General features: G+C 41.3%; 1 protein-coding gene across 3 annotated transcripts in view; it reads right to left on the bottom strand.

Moving 5' to 3' along the window:
• Positions 1–18,128, bottom strand: part of FMNL2 (formin like 2) — a 263,378-nt gene that overhangs the window by 11,855 nt on the left and 233,395 nt on the right. For 2 of the 3 annotated variants that reach the window (XM_077829846.1, XM_077829847.1), the window contains exons 12-18: positions 17,247–17,396; positions 13,771–13,872; positions 11,353–11,659; positions 10,671–10,844; positions 4,313–4,437; positions 3,459–3,661; positions 1,239–1,473 (exon numbers count right to left, since the gene is read on the bottom strand). In XM_077829846.1, coding sequence (XP_077685972.1) covers positions 1,239–1,473; positions 3,459–3,661; positions 4,313–4,437; positions 10,671–10,844; positions 11,353–11,659; positions 13,771–13,872; positions 17,247–17,396 — 1,296 coding nt within the window. Of the gene's footprint in view, positions 1–1,238; positions 1,474–3,458; positions 3,662–4,312; positions 4,438–10,670; positions 10,876–11,317; positions 11,660–13,770; positions 13,873–17,246; positions 17,397–18,128 lie in introns of all 3 variants that reach the window. The other variant, XM_077829845.1, reaches the window with a different exon arrangement.

Raw genomic sequence — 18,128 nt, 5'->3', positions numbered from 1 at the left:
TAATACATATAAAACGTTAAATGCAAGGCAAAAGTCAGCACTCAAATTCTACTCTTGGATCTGCACGATGGGGATCTTGACATGAATATTCTCCTTCCCCTCTGTGTATGGATTTCAAGTTGTTCACATGCATTGCAGGCTTAATGTAGAATAAAATAAAATGCAAGCGTGGTTCTACAGTGCCACGCTCTTTATGACAATGAAAGATGTATCAAATTATGTGAACAGGCCTTAGGAAGATACCAGTATAGATAGCACGGACATCATTAACTCATCGTCAGTTTCAGCTAATGAGTCAAACAATATGATTTCTATATTAAAACCACTTTTAAATTCTTAAAAGTGTAAAATAAAAAGAAGCATTATGAACATTTTGGGACACAGACTGTCATCTAAACTGTGTCTGTAAAATCTGAGCCTGTATTTGCATACAGAGATGTGGAGTTTGCGGACACAAATGCACAAATTTTGCAGGCATATCTTAGATGACAATCTTTAAAAATTAGAAATGTAACCTATTAAATACTATAGTCACTCTCTTCTGTACTATGAATGGAAATGCTATAAATCATTTCTAGTGGGTTACGTAAAAAGCATTGATGTCACCAATTCTGGGGGGTCCTGGCCCTATCCAAGGACACTGGGCACCACTGCAATAACAATATTAAATTATAATCATAGCTAGAAAATTGTTCGGTTTGATTTGGTTTTATTTCTTTTTCCTTTCCTCTCAAGAACTTCAATGATTCATCATGATATTCATATCTTCCATCTATCTTTAACATATCTCTGCTGGATCTGCAAAGGGTTTATGACACCACACAACTCCAAGGTACCTGGCTTCACAGAGCTAGACTCCTGAAAATCATTGTGGATGTAGTGTTTAGAGCCCATGAGGCAAGGTGTAAACTAAACTGTGGTCATTAGACTCAAATTCCTAACCCTAAGATAGATAGAGAACTGACTGAAAAACATGAAACAGTTTTTTTTGGTGAACATTTTGATTGAGATTTTTTTCCTCTTTTCTCTTTGAAAATATTTTCCAAGGAAAATTTTCTGATCGGCTATACCTAGATGGTGAAGTAAAATAGAAAGAAGGTTTCTTCTAAGTATCTTAAAAAGTGATGCAGAGTGTTGGAATGACAACCTGAGTTCCACTTGGGAAGCCCTAACGGCTGCACACCTTAGAATTCATTCAACGCTAATTTATTTTGCTCTATCGCTTGTGGCTCATTTACCGGTGTCAGCATTTGGATGCTTTCTGCAAAGTTGCCTATGAAGGCCATGATGGTCATCTTCTGCATCAGCCTCTCAATCTTACTGAATTGCATCATGAACCGATCTTCATCAGTCAGGTTCTCAAGAGGTTTCCTCTCCCTCTCATAGAGCCGTAACACTTTCACTTCGTTCTCAGTGGGCAAGAATCGCATCAAACATTCGACAAAATCTACTGGCAACGTCTTCAGGTCAAATCTACATCATAACAAATACAGAAAGCTTGGTGTTATAAGAAGGACTCACCAAATATGACAGGCCTGTCTGCTTTGGCAAAGCCAACCAAACGGCAGCAACCTGCCTTCCCCAAGATCCCTATTCAAATGGGCAGAGCACATGACTCCTGGAGGCCTGTGCCATACACAAGCCTGGGACAATAAAAATAAACCTGAGGAGTTTCCTGCCATCCCTGACACACTGGTGGCCTCTGATGCTGACTAGGTCATGCATTGCTTACAGTGAAGCCTTGGGCCTCCATTTTTATTGTTCTGGGTGTGCAGGGCTGGGAGGGCTTGATCCTGTGTAATGCATATGCAGAGTGCTAAATGTATAAGCACATGTTCAAAGCAATAAGCTTGGTAACTGAAGCTGTATTAATGTGAATGTTGCTGCCTGGTTGCCATGTTACTCAGTAAGTCTTAAAGGGGGACGTGTGGTAACATCTTTAACATGATGAGGACAACACTTAATTTCACATTACCTCAGATATGGCCATTTTTCAGCCATGGCTAGACCTTATGTTTATTTTGAGCACTTACAAGTAAACCAGTGGGTGCAGAGGACTCACAATCTTATTGTTGCTCACTTCTAAGCCTCCACTCTCACATCCATGGAAAGCAAACACCTTGCCACTCTGCTGTGCAGCACACAAAGACTTTCAAGACCAAGGCTTGTGTGAATAAGGAAACGGCTGACCAAGCAGAACACAGCAGTGCTGGACAAAGCAAGGAACTGACCTACTGGCTGCAGAATGGGGGAAGCCCTGGTGATCCCCAACTATAAGATACTGGAGTATGAAAGCAGGGAAGAGAAGATACTAATTTTGTGTAAAAGGACAAGGATCTTGTAACCTACAAAGTTAGATCTGCAGCATCAGATTGAGAGTATGTTACTATTTGGCCAGATTAGAAGAATGAATCAATGTTTGTCTGAACATCCAAACCTATGTCTGAGGTGTTCTCACACAGAGAAACATTAGATGCTCATCATGGCTGCAAACGCTAACACTTTCGAGTCTAACTTGGGAAAAGTGAAGTAATAAATGAGTACTCTAGCCTAACAAAATGTTGGCTTTGACAGGCAAGTAATCATCTCCAATATGTTCCAAAGACTAAAGAAAGTGAACTGGAATGTATCTTAGGGTACATCTACACTGGAATAAAGACCCGGGGCACAACTGCGCCTGGCCTGGGTCAGCTGACTCAGGCTTGTGAGGCTCTGGCTGTGGGGCTAGATGTCTGGGCTCGGGCTGGAGCCTGGGCTCTGGGACTCTCCCCACCTTTCAGAGTCCCAAAGTTCAGGCTCCAGCCCAAGCCTGAACATCTATACAGCAGTTTTACAGTCCTGTAGCCCAAGACCTGGACCAGCTGTGGGTGTTTAATTGCTGTGTAGACGTACCCTTAAAGTGCACGATGAATCTTATGAAGCAGGACATGAAACTACATTCCTTCATTAAGATTGGTAGTACACACTTGTATCATTTTTGCATTTGGCATTGTGTCTAATCATTACATAAACAATACCATTAAAACTGTATTCAATGCATGTGGATTAAATCCAGACATTATGGCAAAAACTAAACTTTTCACCTATTCTTAATATTTACCATACTTGTCTCAGGCTTGCTTTTAATTTTCAGTTATTATAGGAAATGCAGCATAATAGGAGTCATATGTGAATTACGTTGATGGCATTCTTTTAAGAACTATTAATTAGGTTTTTTTTAAAAAATTCTAAGATAATTTGCACTGTCTTGCAGAGTGATATCATAAAATTGCAGGTTAACACATCTAGGGAGAATGCAATCAATGATTTGTGGGGGATCCTTATTCTTGAATGTTTTGCAGCTGCAAAAACCTTTGTATTATCTGCCAATTCAAAACCAGATTTTCTATGTATGCTGATTACCAAAAAGCAGAGTAAATCTTAAATATGATTGCTCCATCGACAAGTTTTGCACTTACACCTGAATAGCTTTGCATATCTCATCTGCAGTCTTTCCAGCTTTTCTTAAAGTGATGGCAAGATTTTTGGCCCTGTTTGCTTCCAATAATGTGACTTTGTTTGACCCTTTTTGAGTTATCTTTTGTTTGCTTGAAGTAAGATCAATGGCTGGACCTTGAGCTTTTGTCTTGAATATTTCTTCAAATTCATCCACATTTAAATCCTAAAAAGGAAAGAAATCCCCCCCACAAAAATATTTTTTTTAAATTGCACTTGTCCAGAGTTTTCTCAGAATTCCACAGGAAGACTTTCAGACTGAGTATGTAGGTATATGCCACACTATGTTGATATACGCACATCCACCCTTGCCGACAATAGTCTGCAGAAACATTATAATAGTGTTATAGCATGTGATTTTGTGAAATTAAGGTCAAAAGATTTTTCAGCTTTTTATTCATCCTTCTACCATCTATAGCCTCGTGTATACTATCCAAAAGCTGAGTGCTCAACCCTACTACACTGATGCTCCAACTCTCCTTCAACAGCACTCAGCAACCTACAGGATCCTGCATCCCATAAATGGCATCAGCATGTTTATATTGGGAAAATGCCATCGACCATCTTGATTCATTTGTTTCAATCAAAGACGGACACTTTTATAGTCAGTTTGGCCCAGATTCTCGGCTGGGGTAAACTGAAAGCCGTTTCATGCCCTTTTACTGGGGATCTCAAGCAGCTGAAACTATTCCTATTTAACAACACAAGCAATAACTTTCAGAAATAATTCCTACGATGATCTGTCTTTGCAAAGCTGTACATTCACTTACACTGCACATAGTACTGAGAAGCAAAACACAATATGCAGCATTCATACCTCCAGGATCCTTTCATCATCAATTTCATTGAAGACTGTCCCATTAATTTGATTGGGTTTGAGAGCTACCCAGTTAAAGACAGGCATGCGGAACTTTGTCTTGATTGGCTTCTTGATTTTCACAGCTAAAGACACCAAAGAGAATGAAATTACAAATGCTGGAAGAATTGAGAAACATCTGGAGCAACCAGACACAGTTTTTTGCAGATGGCACTTCAGCACTGGAGGAAGAACCAGTGGGGCTAAATAAACACTTTTAAAAGCCTGAAAAGATTATGCTGCCGTGACAGACAAACAGCAGAGAGAGATTTTATTCAGCTGTTTTATACCCGGCATTCACATACCTTTAGTGGAAGCTGGAGATTAAGAAAATTTCACAAAAGCAAATGTGTTACTCTAATATAGTGTGTTCTTAATATTGTTCTGGCCTGGTTTAGAAACCAAAATAATTTTTAACCAGTGTAGGAAATGGATAAAATGGTATGTGACTTGAGTTCTGTTCTCCCAGAGGACATCCCATTTCTGGATGTAACATCAGGTCATGGGAGGTGCTGAACACCCTCAAGTCCCGTTGATGTTAATGCGGATTGTGCATGCTCAGTACCTTGCAGTCCTGGGCTGCTGGTGTGTGAGTCCTTGTTGTTCAGTTGTTGTTCAGTCCTTACTACCTTACTTTTAATAATCAGTGCTGTAGATAAAGTTGTTCAAGCTGACATCAAGGCAGCGGCACTATGACTAAGGCTTTTAGCAACAGCTAGAGGTGCTAGCTGAAGACGTACATCCTTTTGATTAAACCGAGAGAGGGGATTGTAGCTGAGGATTCAGCTAAAAGTGAGTCCTCTGTCTAGCAGAGGATTCAATCAGTAGTGTTTGACAAGGGAAAGAGAAGCCCTTTTACAAAGATTTTGTTACAAGGGAACAGAGGCTTCCATAGCCTGTTGGGAAGGGATTCTACTGTTTCACACAAGCCTGAGTTTGTCTGTATTTTAAAGCACATAAAAGCCAGTCTCCAATTTTAGCACAATTATATCTTGGGGTAACAAATGCTTTTGCCTTCTCTGATTGTGCAGCACCAATAAATCTTTTAAAGTAACTTTGAAGGGATGCTATAGAAGATGGGACCAATTAATCCTCATTGGTGAACGAGCACAGAAGAAGAAGTAATAGGCTAAAGTTGGGGCAGGGAAAATGTAGGTTAATTGCTAGGAAAAACTTTATAACCCTGAGAATAATTAGGCAGTGGAACAAGCTACCAAGGAGGGCTCTGGCGCTTCCATCACTGGAGATATCTAAGGTTAGACAGGCATCTAAGGATAGTAATTCTAAACATTAATAAGAGACGATATAGAGGTATGGAGTCGGTGACTCACTGCAGGTCCTTCTAACCTCAAACATCCCATGGTACAGATAATTTGGTTAATTAAGCCATATAAGAGAAAGGTCAAATTGCCAAAAAAAAAAAAAACAGTGAAACCCCAGTATTTCTAAATGATCTCAAGTAGATTGGTTACTTTGGTAACTTGCTTTTCATTGTTTCTGAGATTTAGAGGCCCAGCCAATCACTAAGAGTTTGTGATGATCATTATAGTTTGTTCATTAATGTGGTTAAGTTATTTTCAAATGTGGAGTGAACAATTAAATTCTTTTCAGGCTACACTCAGAAAGAGAGAAACCCTGCTTTTTATTCCCCCAGTGTTGGAAAAAGCCATTTAACCTGTAAAACTGTCATCTGGTCCATTGAAACAAATTGAGATAATAGAGCGACAGAAGTCCAGACCATCTCCAGCAGTGTCCTATATATAATACTTCCAAATACAGGTAGTTTCAAACTGTAAAATTCTGATCCAGATGCAAACTGTCCCAAAGTTCAGGGTTGTTCATATACGGAGTTCTGTTTTGAACACATCTCTTCTTCCAAGACAGATATACTAGTTTCCCTCTACATCCCCCGACACACACGATAACATAGCTAGACAATTGTGCAATGCTGTATGAGCAGCAGATTTCTTCCCAGTCCCACCCACATGGTCAGGTTACACCCTGAGCTATAACATTTGAGCATGAAAGAAAAAAGGGAATCAGTTTGTCTCTCATCAGTACTCTTCCATGTACTGTTTTCCAGGACAGAGACCATCTTTTTCAGACTTCACTCTCCTCTTGTGCTTTAGAGCTGGGCAAATGATACAAACATTTTTCTCTCATTCATGTCTCTCATTTTCTCTGATTCAAATTTTTAGAAGAATTCACTTCTTCTGTGTCTGTTGTCCCTTTTGTGTTCACTTTCCATGGACATTCTAAGGAACGAGCTTACTGGCAGGAATAGTTGTAGAAACACTGAATTTTAAGTGGACAACAGAGAGCATTCACAAAATAAAATTTGAATTTGTAAATTTGAGTATTCACATGGAAACATGATTGCCAGAGTTATAGTCATCCAGTCAGGATGGAGGAACACAAATCAAACACTAGTCAATCGAGTTTGACCAGCAAATGCAATGAACTGCTTACAACACAATTGCAAGAATTACTTGATTAAGAATTTAGAATAATAAATACCTGGAATAGTGACAAAATCAGAAACCGACACAGAAAAAGAAACTACATTTATGAATAAATGATTCACTGTGAATTACTTGCCCAGCTTTAAGAGAAGCTATACTAAATGGAACAAAAGTATTCCCTGCCTTTGTTACAGAACCATGTTTAAATGTGTAAGGTAACACCCTACTCTTTCCTTGAGGTATATGAGTAAATGCCATCAATTAAACAGCAATTATGCATGCAATCTGGAGACTTGATCCCACACACATTGAAGTCAATGATAGTTCCGCCACTGACTTCAACAGTTACAGGATCTTGAATGGGGAATAGACTCCAAGAGAGGCTTTACAGGCTGAGAGCCCTGATTCAGCATAGCACTTAAGCAGTGGATTTACTCCAATCCTATTCAGCAAAACACTAAAGCACAGTGTGATGGGGTGTGCACCCCACACCAGCCCTAATGAGGTTAACAAAGGCCTGAGAGGTCAATTAGGTTCCCTGGCTTCACCTGGGAGAGGGAGGGCCAGGGTTAACTAACAGTGAAGCCCAGTTGGGGAAGGCTGGAACAGCACTATAAAGCTAAGAGGCTGAAAGCAGAAGGAGGCTGCAGTCACTCCCTGGGATGAGGGAAGTCATCAGGGACATGGAGGAAGTCCACGGGGAGAATAAGTCTTGAGATTCTGCCCTGAAGTAAGGAGTCTAGCAAGAGGCTAGGAGGGGATGAAGTAGCAATGGGGAGTAGAGTGGCCTCCAGTGATAATCACAGAAACAGACAAGTGGCAAGAGAGAGGCTGGGTAAGAAGGAGCCCAGGGAAACAGCAACAGGGGTAGGGACAGAGCAGACCTGGATTGCTGGTTATAGGGTCCTTGGACTGGAGCCTGGTGTAGGGGGTGGGCCCAGGTTCCTCTACAGTCACTGCTATAGTGGAACAGAGTCCTGAGCTGGAGCAGAACAACATCCAGAAAAGGCATTTGGACAGTGGTCCTGTTGGACTTCATAACCCTGGAAGAAGTGGACTATATGGTGACTTGGCAGACTATCACAGACAGGGCACAAAGGTGCACTTGACTCTGATAGAGCTTCTTTCCCGGATCTAGACAAGAGGAGAAGCACTAACAGTGAGTGGAAACCCCATTACACATGGGCTTAATACCACTGAAGTCAGTGAGTGGGACCTAAATGAAGTTGATGGGGCTTAGGCATCTGCTTAAGTGCTTTGCTAAATCAGTACCTTGCTACTGAGAAATAATTCTGTTCAACAGCATGCACAAAGTTATGGGACGGGCAGGGCCGGCTCTAGGCACCAACAAACCAAGCACATGCTTGGGGAGGCACTTTTCAAGGGGCGGCACTCTGGCTTTTTTTTTTTTTTTTTTTTTTGCACTTGGGGCGGCAAAAAACCTAGAGCCAGCCCTGCTGAAGGTGCATACTTTAACGTCCAAAGGCATTAAAATAAACCCTCTTTTCCCTATGTTGTTTGCACACCTGGTTGACATTTTCAGGTAATTAACAAGCAGCTCACACTCTAGAAACAATGTAAAAATTAAGCAAGCCTGAAATTAAAATAACAAAGAGGAAGAGGAGGTCACAGCACAAAAGGGACAGAAAGGAAATGGGTGTAAATACTTAAAATAGTTGGCAAGAACCTACAGAAAAGCTTGATTGGCCCATCTTACCCGGAAGCAGAAAGAACAAAGAGAAAAAAAATTAGTGATGGTTAGAATAGTATAATTCATCAATTCACAAATTCCCAGTACATCATGATAAGGTGATCACATGACATTGTACGAATAAGCAGTGGGAGAAATGTTCCTTTCTATGTGGCATTTTATCAAGATTTGACACTTTCATCTTCCTTGGCTCAGTGGATTTCCTTAAGAACAAATACTAGAGAATAGTCCTCTATACTACACTGGCCCAAAAATACGTCAGGAACATTATAGTAAGCTACAGTATAGGAGAACTGTGCGACAGGATCCTACAATTATCTTTTTAAATAAGAGGTACAAATCAACTGAGTTTTTCTTCACAATGAAAACCTCATGGCCCACTCATATACAATGCACAGAGACATGTACTTGGCAACACAGACTAAGCTAACTAAATTCCAGCTGGCTGTGAATTAATAAATATGTGAGGGTGGCATCAGTATCCATTTCAGGCAGCTTTCAAAATCGAGTTCAGGTTATTTTCCTTCCTAGAACCAACCAGTTCACAGACTTAGGAAGTCCACCTCCATCACACTGGTGTGCAATATACTTACTCACACGTAAATACCATATGTAAATCCTATCTCAGTCATTTTCTATCCACCAACTAGCTCTGTAATTTTCTGTAGTTCAACACTCTCAGCACTCGCTACAGGATTTAAACCTGGCACCAGAAATCAAGTAAACCCTGTGATGAGATTCCTGAGCATTGCAGAGGACCCTTTTCTTCTCATTAATGAGCTTTGCTCAGGGAACTGAGTGGATTTTAATGGGCCACACTGCAGCATGAGGCATATAATATTCCTCCAAATCACACTTGACTCAAAGGAAACAATATTAATTGTAGAAAGACAATACACAGAAATGGAGCAGGCTGACTGAGCACCAGCTTTACAGGGCGGTCTATGACTAATGACAAAATCAAGCCAACAGTTGTAGATTAAAAAAGGAAAAGGACAGAGAGAAGGTCAGCCAGGCAGGCAAGCAGACATTATAAAGCCATTCCAAAACCCCAAATCAGAATCCCTCTTCTGCTCAGCTCACTCTTCCTATCAGCACAGGACTGAGTGTGAATATGGGACGAATTTCAGGAAGAGAAAGGTGAAAGGAAACCACATACTATAGCCCCTTGCATATTATTAGCCTAAGAAGATATGGTGTCAAAGGAATATTACAGTAGCACACATGCTTTGAAATCGGAGTACTATTTTTATAAGCCTGCCAGGGAAAGCCTAATCAGTAATCTCAGCTATACGCGTGTTATTTTTTTAAACTAGTTCCATGGTGACTCTGCTTCTCAGAGTTTTCCTCCTTCAAAGGAAACAAAAGATCAAAGGGTGGGAATACTTAATCGGTTTTAAAAATATATTAATCAGAACTCCTCAGCTTTTCTCTTTCTGCAATTATAGTGTGCTCTCATGATCTCTTGGGGGGGTGATACCAAGTAGTACTCACTTGCTGGGTGAGGTACTCAGTATAAGTCAAATAGGGCATAAAAATAATATAATTAGATCTGGTCAAGGACTTTCTTTTCCCAGAAAAAATTGCGACTAAACCAAAGAAGTTTTCGTTTTTGTTCAACTTTCTTCAAAAATGTTCAGGTTTTCACTGAAAAAACAAACCTGAAACATTTTTGGGTTTTGGCAACCATTATTATATATCTTATTTCGTTTTTTGGTTTTAAACCACACATGATTGAATTCTGAAGAAAATCTGCAAGATTCTGACAAAAACAAACATTTTTGGAAAAATTTGTGTTATTGAAAAAAGCCATTTTCTGTAAAAGAAAACAACGTTTTGACCTGCTTTAATTATAATATGAGAAGGGACCAGCAGTGGGGAATCCTTCATAAAATACACTAGCAATTTTATAAACTCCGGCTATTCCAAGTGGTGGGTAGAATGTCGGGGATCAGTAAGGGGGTGTCTCTCTCTGTGCTTTATCATCATCGGGGGATGCTCTCAATTTGATTTTTTTTTTAATTTATTAATTTTAAAAAAAAGTTACTTTCTGATGGAGCTCCTTCCAAACCGCATGGCTAGATTTTTTTGTAATTAGTTTGAAGAAAGCACTGGTGCGGCACGCATGTCAGTTTCACCGCTTTACCTGCTAACCCTGAGTTGAAAACCACCGTGGGAGAGGCTGTTCCTGGCAGAGGGGGTGCTGACGGTGGCGGTGGGGGGGGCAGTGGAGGAGCTGGGGCTGTCTCTGCAGCTGGACCAGGAAGAGGTGGAGGCGGAGGCGGAGGTGGCATAGGTGCTGTCACAGGACCGTTTTGCACTACAAAAGGAAGGGGGAAAGACATGTTTGCCTCTGAAAGCATTAATCAGAACACAACAAATACCCACCAAAGAATTACCTCTGAGAGAATTAAAAGCCACAAAAGATTATGTCTCTGGGCTAGATTTCTCAGCGGGTGTAAACTGAAGCTGGTAGCTTCACTGACTTCAACAGACCGATGCTGATGTAAAGCAGCTGATGATCTGGCCCCTAGTCACTCTACATACCAGTGTGTGCATCTCATTAAAAAGAATGAAACAAAACCATCTGCTCTAATCATAGCAGACTTTGTTTTCTGCATCTGAGTTCAAATACTCCTTGGGTTTGTCAAGTTGGATCCATGAATATTCACTGTCGTGACTATGTCTGTTGTGTGACATGGAGCCTAAGTTTCACCCTCAATGGTGCTTAAACCAGCATGAAACCAGTGTGAGGGAGATCAAGCAAAGTGAGCTGCACCATAAATTTCCAACCTCACACCTGCCCCTTGAGTCGTAAAACTTCTCACCTGTCTCAGATGTTGGTGGTAATGGGGGTGGAGGTGGCGGCAACGGTACTGAAGACGTAGCCCCAGTCACTGGTCCCACAAATGCGCCAATTGTAGCTTCTGACCCTGATGGCAGTGTCCCAGAGGCCACAGCAACAGGAAGAATAGAGATGTCACCATCACCTTTCTTCTGAATTTTAATGGTCCCTTGCTTTTCCAGTTCATGGATCTTTTTCTCCAGGGTTGACTGCCGCTGGATGGCTTCTTCTTTTTCTTTGACCATTTTTCTCAACGTGTGAACCTGGGTATTGGCATCTTTGTAAATCTCCTGCAGAATTGTCCAAAAGTAAAGAATTTACTCGCATTCAAACGACAGCATAGAGCTGAGCCAGAAATAGAATGACAGCATGGCACTGGATTGCCCCTTGCTGCTCAGTGATAAAGCATTTTGATGAGAGCAATCCCTCTTCATTTGCCCAAAAGAGGGTTCATTTTGCGTTTCCCCCCATGTTAGCACTAAGAATGTGTACACGAATGAGTTGTATAAAGAATCTCAACTCTGAGTACTAAGATAGAATTTGTGGACATTAGTGCTAAAATATATCCCATGTAGACTACTAGGATTATGTTAATCCTAAATAAATAGCATGGGGTATGATGATCATATGTCAGCCGAACTGTGGCCTTCCCTTGCTTGCTCCATGTCCACTTGCTAGCTGCCTGGCCTGCCTATGAGCACATGTTGGACACTTGGTAGAAGAAGGAACTGAGCTGAGCCTGCTCCTGGTCTCTCCCCTTTTGCCTTGCCTAGGAGTGGTGGCTGTGTTCTCGGAAGGCCACTGGGGACCTGTGCAACTGATGAATGCTTGAGGCTCACATTCTGGGGCAGGGATTGTATCCCCGAGTGTCCAGGACATATGGGACCAATGGCCCATATCAGTGTCTAGGTAGCTGCGCACAATAGCATGGCCAAAAGCCTCTAAGGGGCTCTGAAGCCCTGATTCTGTCCTTCTAGCTGTCTGCCTGATACGGGTATAGTTCCCTACACCAGCGGTTCTTAAACTGTGGGTTGGGACCCCAGAAAGGGTCGTGACCCCGTTTAAATGAGGTTGCCAGGGCTGGCATTAGACTTGCTAGGGCTCGGGGCTGAAGCCAAAATCTGAGCCCCACCACCCAGGGCTGAAGCCCTCAAGCTTTGGCACCCCCCAGGATGGCAGGGCTTGGACTTTGGCCCCCCAGCCTGGGGTGGTGGGGCTTGGGCTTCAGTCCCTCTTCCCGGGGTCATGTAGTAATTTTTGTTGTCAGAAGGGGGTCACAGTGCAATGAAGTCTGAGAAACCCTGCTCTACACCAATGATATAACTGTTTCCTTACGATCTAATGTACTTCAGACAGGAAAAAAACAGAGACCAAAGACTTCATAACAATCTACAAAATGAGACAAACATATAAGAGAGATAAAATATTTAATAGTGATGTAACTTGCCTATTGCCATTTCTTTAGCAACACCCGCACAACCTGCTGTGGAGATTATATGTCACATCCGCAGCTAGTGTAAATTGGTGTAGCTCCATTCCCTATATAAATATAAATCTCTCTATGAGACCTATGGATATAAAGTGCAGCAAAGAACCTAAGATAACGTAGCTTTGGTTAGATACATACTATGGAGAAAGAAAGTCTTGTTGCCTGAATATGCTGACAGTGTTTGCCTGAAACACCCCAGCTTGTTAGCTAGTCTCGATCTTGCTGTGCAAAGGCTAATGGGCTCTGCTGAGTCATTGAAATAGATAGCTTGTTATCCTGCCCAGATAAAAGGGAGATGCTAATTTCTTGCAAGAGAGAGAGAGAGAATCTAGTGTGTGACCTGAGCAGTCAGGAGGAAGTAAGCCTAGAAGCAGCCATCCTGTGGAGAAGTTTTGGGTTGAAGTTTATATTTTATTAAATTATATTTTATATGATTAATGTCTGTACTAATGAAGCCATACCCCAGGAAGGGAGTGAGTTTGGACTCTACACACAAGCAAGGCACCTGCTGAAACTCCACTGATGCTATGCACCCAAACTTTTTGAAGGCTTTAATTCAGCCTGTAATTTTCACCCACAATCAACTGTGTGCAAAACTATAGGTAGAATTAAATGCAGATATGAATGATAACGTTTACACATCTACATGTCTGATTTGGCCAGGCAATCAGAGAGTTAAATATCGAACCTCTGTTGTTTGTACCCACAAGTAAATCCGCCTGCCATTGATTATGGGTGCAAAGTTAGAGGCCATTAGAAAAGTTCAATCCATAAAGTCTGAACCAGGTGTAAGCATCACGATTCACTGTCATACTCCCATTTCACACAATGAATACCATACTAAATACAAAATGAAATGGAGCTCTTTCTCCTGAATGTGACATCTGTCTGGAATGTCATCATCGCACTTACTCGAACAACATCCAGTTCTTTGTTTCTCTGCATAAGCTGCTTTTCCAGTTCCACAATCTTTGCCATAGCTTCATTCTCTGTGTCTTGGAGTTTTTCCGATAACTGTAATTGAAAAAAAGATATTGATGGTAAGAGATTTCTCAATCAACACTATTAGTAGCGTTAACTGGAAAAGTGGTACCTGGTAAGCTAGTGACACTGGGCCAAATCTTGAAGTTCTTATTCAGTAAAGCTCCTACTGAAATCAATGGAAATTTTGACTGAGTAAGGACTTCATTATTTGGTCCATGGGGCATGAACTGTATTGTTGATGGTCCTGTTAAATCTGAACATCATCTGCTAAATCTGATCAGCAGCCAACCCAATAAGACTGTAGTTTACCAAGTCTGCTCAAGAAGAGGATACCCTACAAAGAAAGCAAGACTGCTGGGCCACTTTGAAAAAACGGTCAGGAAGTTATCACTTTACTTATAAACTGGGCAAATTTAATCTGGAAATCACCGAGACACAAAAATCAGGGAACCACACAATGCCATTTTTGCATTCACTTTGCAAAGTAGAATCTGCATCCCTAGGGTCCAGGTTTATTGTCTTTCAATGACTGTCAGATCAGATTTGCTCATTTCACAAATAAAAATGTGTTGTTGTTGTAAATTGCCGATCCTACAAACTTAACATGGGATCTGAAAGCCAAACTGTAATTCTGACTGAATTGGGGTGTGTTGTAAGTGGTAATGTGCAATTGACTTCTGCATCTCTGCAAACTTTGAAGTAAAGATTCGGCAATTGGAACGAACATAATTAACAATTCTGTTAAAGCATGAACTTGAGAATTTTAAGTCTTCACTCGCATAGCCAAATAGATTTTGTTGGGCAAATAGAAATAAAAGGCAGAAAAAAACTTGTTTTAGTAACTAAAGTAAGCAATTATGTCTCTAAACACTCATAGTTAGCAGATCTATTAAATAAGAATGCACCATTTTTACCAAGGCATTTTTCAGAGCAAAATAGCACTTTAAGGGAGAGAATATTATAGTCAGTTCTAATTGCTCTTGAGAAAGAATGTAATTGTTCTATGTCAAGCCAATGTTCGAAATTTGGAGTGAAGTTACGACTTTGGGGGTTATTTTTCAAGTCAGGAAAACACTTATTTTTAAAACAGGAAAGTCATATTTTCAAGACTAAAATAATTGATACCAAAAATGTCTGACATGGAAAAACTAAAAGCAAGCAGTGCATCTCAGAGTAATGCTACACTTCAGTCCTCATTACTGAGCCATGTCGAACACACCTGAGCCTTTACCTCTTGAGGCTCTAGCAGTTTGTTTTATGAAGTCCAAGTGCATATCTGTTCTCTATCCATCTCCTTTCGGCATCAGACACAGTCCTACTGCTCAGAGATTTAAAATAATCCCAAATGCCTGCTTTCTCAGTCTGCTTCTGCTTTACACATACTTAGTGAATGTGTTGGAAGTCGCACAAAACTCTAACTATACTTTTATGGCATGGAATGTTTATCTGCTCTATTTATTTGTACCATATTGCTAAGGAATCTGCAATTTATATGTAAATTAGTTTTTCTGTCCATAACTCTATGCAGACCCAGGCTGTCAAGTGATTCCATCTGTAACTACCCTGAAACTAAGAATTCTGGAACTATTGGAATCCATACGCTCCAACCCACAAAGCTAGGACCATACATGCTTAATCAATGGTGAGGTTCCCACCAAGGACTACAGGAACCATATGCATGTGAAGCAGAACCAGTACGGGTCCCCCAGATAGGAACCAGGTGAGCCGGATGAGTAGGATTCTCTGGTTATGTCTACATTTGGAGCTGGGGGTGGGAGTCTCAGCCTGATTCCCATACTTGAGCTAGCTTTCAATGAGCTGGCATGCTAAAAAATAGTCGTGTGGCACAGGCAGCAGCAAGCGGCAGCAAGAGCTATCTTGCCTGAGGACATACCCATGGGGTGGCTCGCCTGGGCTGCTGTTCACCTCTGAACATAACTGCCTTCAGTTTTTGGCACACTAGCTTGATGAGAGCTAGCATGAGTCTGTCTACTCAAGCTGGGAATCATAGAAATGTAGAACTGAAAGGAACTTGAAAGGTCATCTAGTCCAGTCCCCTGCACTGAGGTAAGACTAAGAATTACCTAGACCATCCCTGACAGATGTTCATCTAACCAGTTCCTCAAAACCTCCAATGACAGTGATTCTGCTGTCTCCCTAGGTAATTTGTTCCAGTGCTTAACTCCCCTGACAGTTAGAAAGTTTTTCCGAATGTCTAACCTAAAACTTCCTTGCTGCAATCAGTGACTTCTGGTAAGAATTTTACCAGTCAACATGTACCAGTTGTATACATATGATCAGTGCTTAAGTGGTGGACTTTTCAAGATGCACAGTGACCTGTGTGCACATAATGGGAAGGAAAGAAGATTCTATGGTTAACTCTGACGATTTGGGTTCAGTTTCTAGTTCTAATCCAGACTCACTGTGTGGCATTGGGCAAATCACTTAATCTCCCTTTGTCTCAATTTGCCACATATAAAATGGGGATAATACTTTCCTAGCTCACAGTTAGGAGCGTAAATTCACTAATATTTGTGAGGTGTTCAGATGCTACAAAGATGGGACCATATAAATACCTAGCGAGACAGACAGACATAACACATATTAGACCCAAACTACTAATCAGTGCAATTCTATTCTATTTAGTCTCTTGTATCACAACAATACTGTGGTATCTGAGAACCTGGCGCTCTTCCCCATTCATGGTTATGGTCAAGTAAAACAAGATAATCAATTACACAAGTATAGGAGGAACCCTTTTCTCACTGAGTCTGTAAGTGGCCTAGGAGCAAAGCCACCAATTAGCTAATGAGTGGAGAATATGAGGGCTAAAATACATTCTTGTGTGTCTTGTTTTTCATTACAAGTTTCTTATGCAACAGTAAAAACACATGGTTATTGTTGAGGAGTAGCCACCACTACTTGATGCCATTTCATTGTTAACATGAATGATTCTAAATTGAATCCAGAGTCAGTTCTAAGTACGAAGAGAAGCAGCAGCCTCTGCTAAGTCCCCACTGACTCAACGTTGGAGGCCTCCCCACAAGACCTACAGTAGGGGAGACCTGTCATCTCTCAAAAATGAAGGAAACATAAAGTGTCGTTTTCCCAACTGAAGACATACCACACTTAGCAGCACCTGGATCTCCATAACCAGCTGCACAAGAAACCATCCCTGAGATGTTCTTTCCAGACATTTTTCAAGATTTGTTAAGATCCAGATGCCAAAAACCTGCTTAATCCCTCATCAGGAAAACAGCCCAAATGACTCCTCTTATGCTGAGGATCCTGACCCCCAGAGGCTCTACCTCTGTCTAAGCCTGTGCTTGCAGCAAGCTTACCAATATAAAGCATTAACAGCATAGTCTTAACTAAGTCAAAGGTCATTTCAACTTTGCACTAACATGAGAAATATTTTCTTCCAGTTCTTCAACTCTTTCCAAGGCTGCGTTCTTGGTTTCGGCATCTTCAAGCAAAGCTCCCACATCAAAAACATTGTCCAAGTAAGCTTGAATCTGCACCTGCAGTTTGTCACTCTCTGTGTGTTTCAGCTTCTGAAAGTCCAAAGTAAAAGAAGCATCATGAAATGCATTCAGCAGCATGCAATGACAAGGCCACAAATACTGAACGGATGCAAATACGTTGCAATCAAGTTTGGCCCCATTTTCGTATTTCAGAGAAGTGATTAAGTTTTTAAACATCACTGAGAGTTACAAATAAGACATGGCAAAATGTAAGGAGGCCCCCAAAAGTTCAAACTTTAAAATTAAGCAGTAATTTTTTTCTGTAGTAACATTAGCATTTTCTTTAATGGCAGGTGTTTGAGATCTTAACATCTGAATATAACTATTAACAGCACATAAGCGAGAGCTAGACACAGACAAGAGTACCAATCAGAATGTGAAGACTCACTGATGTGCCATGTAAATCTCTGACAAACATCTATTATATACTGTGGACCACACTGTGCTATTCAGGAACAGGCTCACCCTGGGGTTGGTGTGGTGCCACGCCTCACCACTGCAGTGGAGAGCTCCGAGGGAGAGATGTTGTGGTCAGGGAGACAAAAAATACCTCCTGGAACTCCCCGGCATACAGGCAAGAGCAGCCAGTTCTGCCAACTGGTACAAAGGAAGGGGAGGGGCTCTGCCCCCTTCCTACCCACTCTGGGCTGGCTAGTGCCCCACGAGGCAGTAAGTGACAGTAATCATTGCACTCAGATAAATAAATGGAATTCAACTGTGCCTGACCCCTGAATAAGATGAGGGAAAGGCTCCGTTTGCCTT

Source organism: Eretmochelys imbricata, chromosome 11 (genome assembly GCF_965152235.1).
Source record: "Eretmochelys imbricata isolate rEreImb1 chromosome 11, rEreImb1.hap1, whole genome shotgun sequence".
Taxonomy (NCBI): Eukaryota; Metazoa; Chordata; order Testudines; family Cheloniidae; genus Eretmochelys; species Eretmochelys imbricata.
Note: the sequence above shows the minus strand (reverse complement) of the source record. Positions and strands in the feature narration are given on the sequence as shown.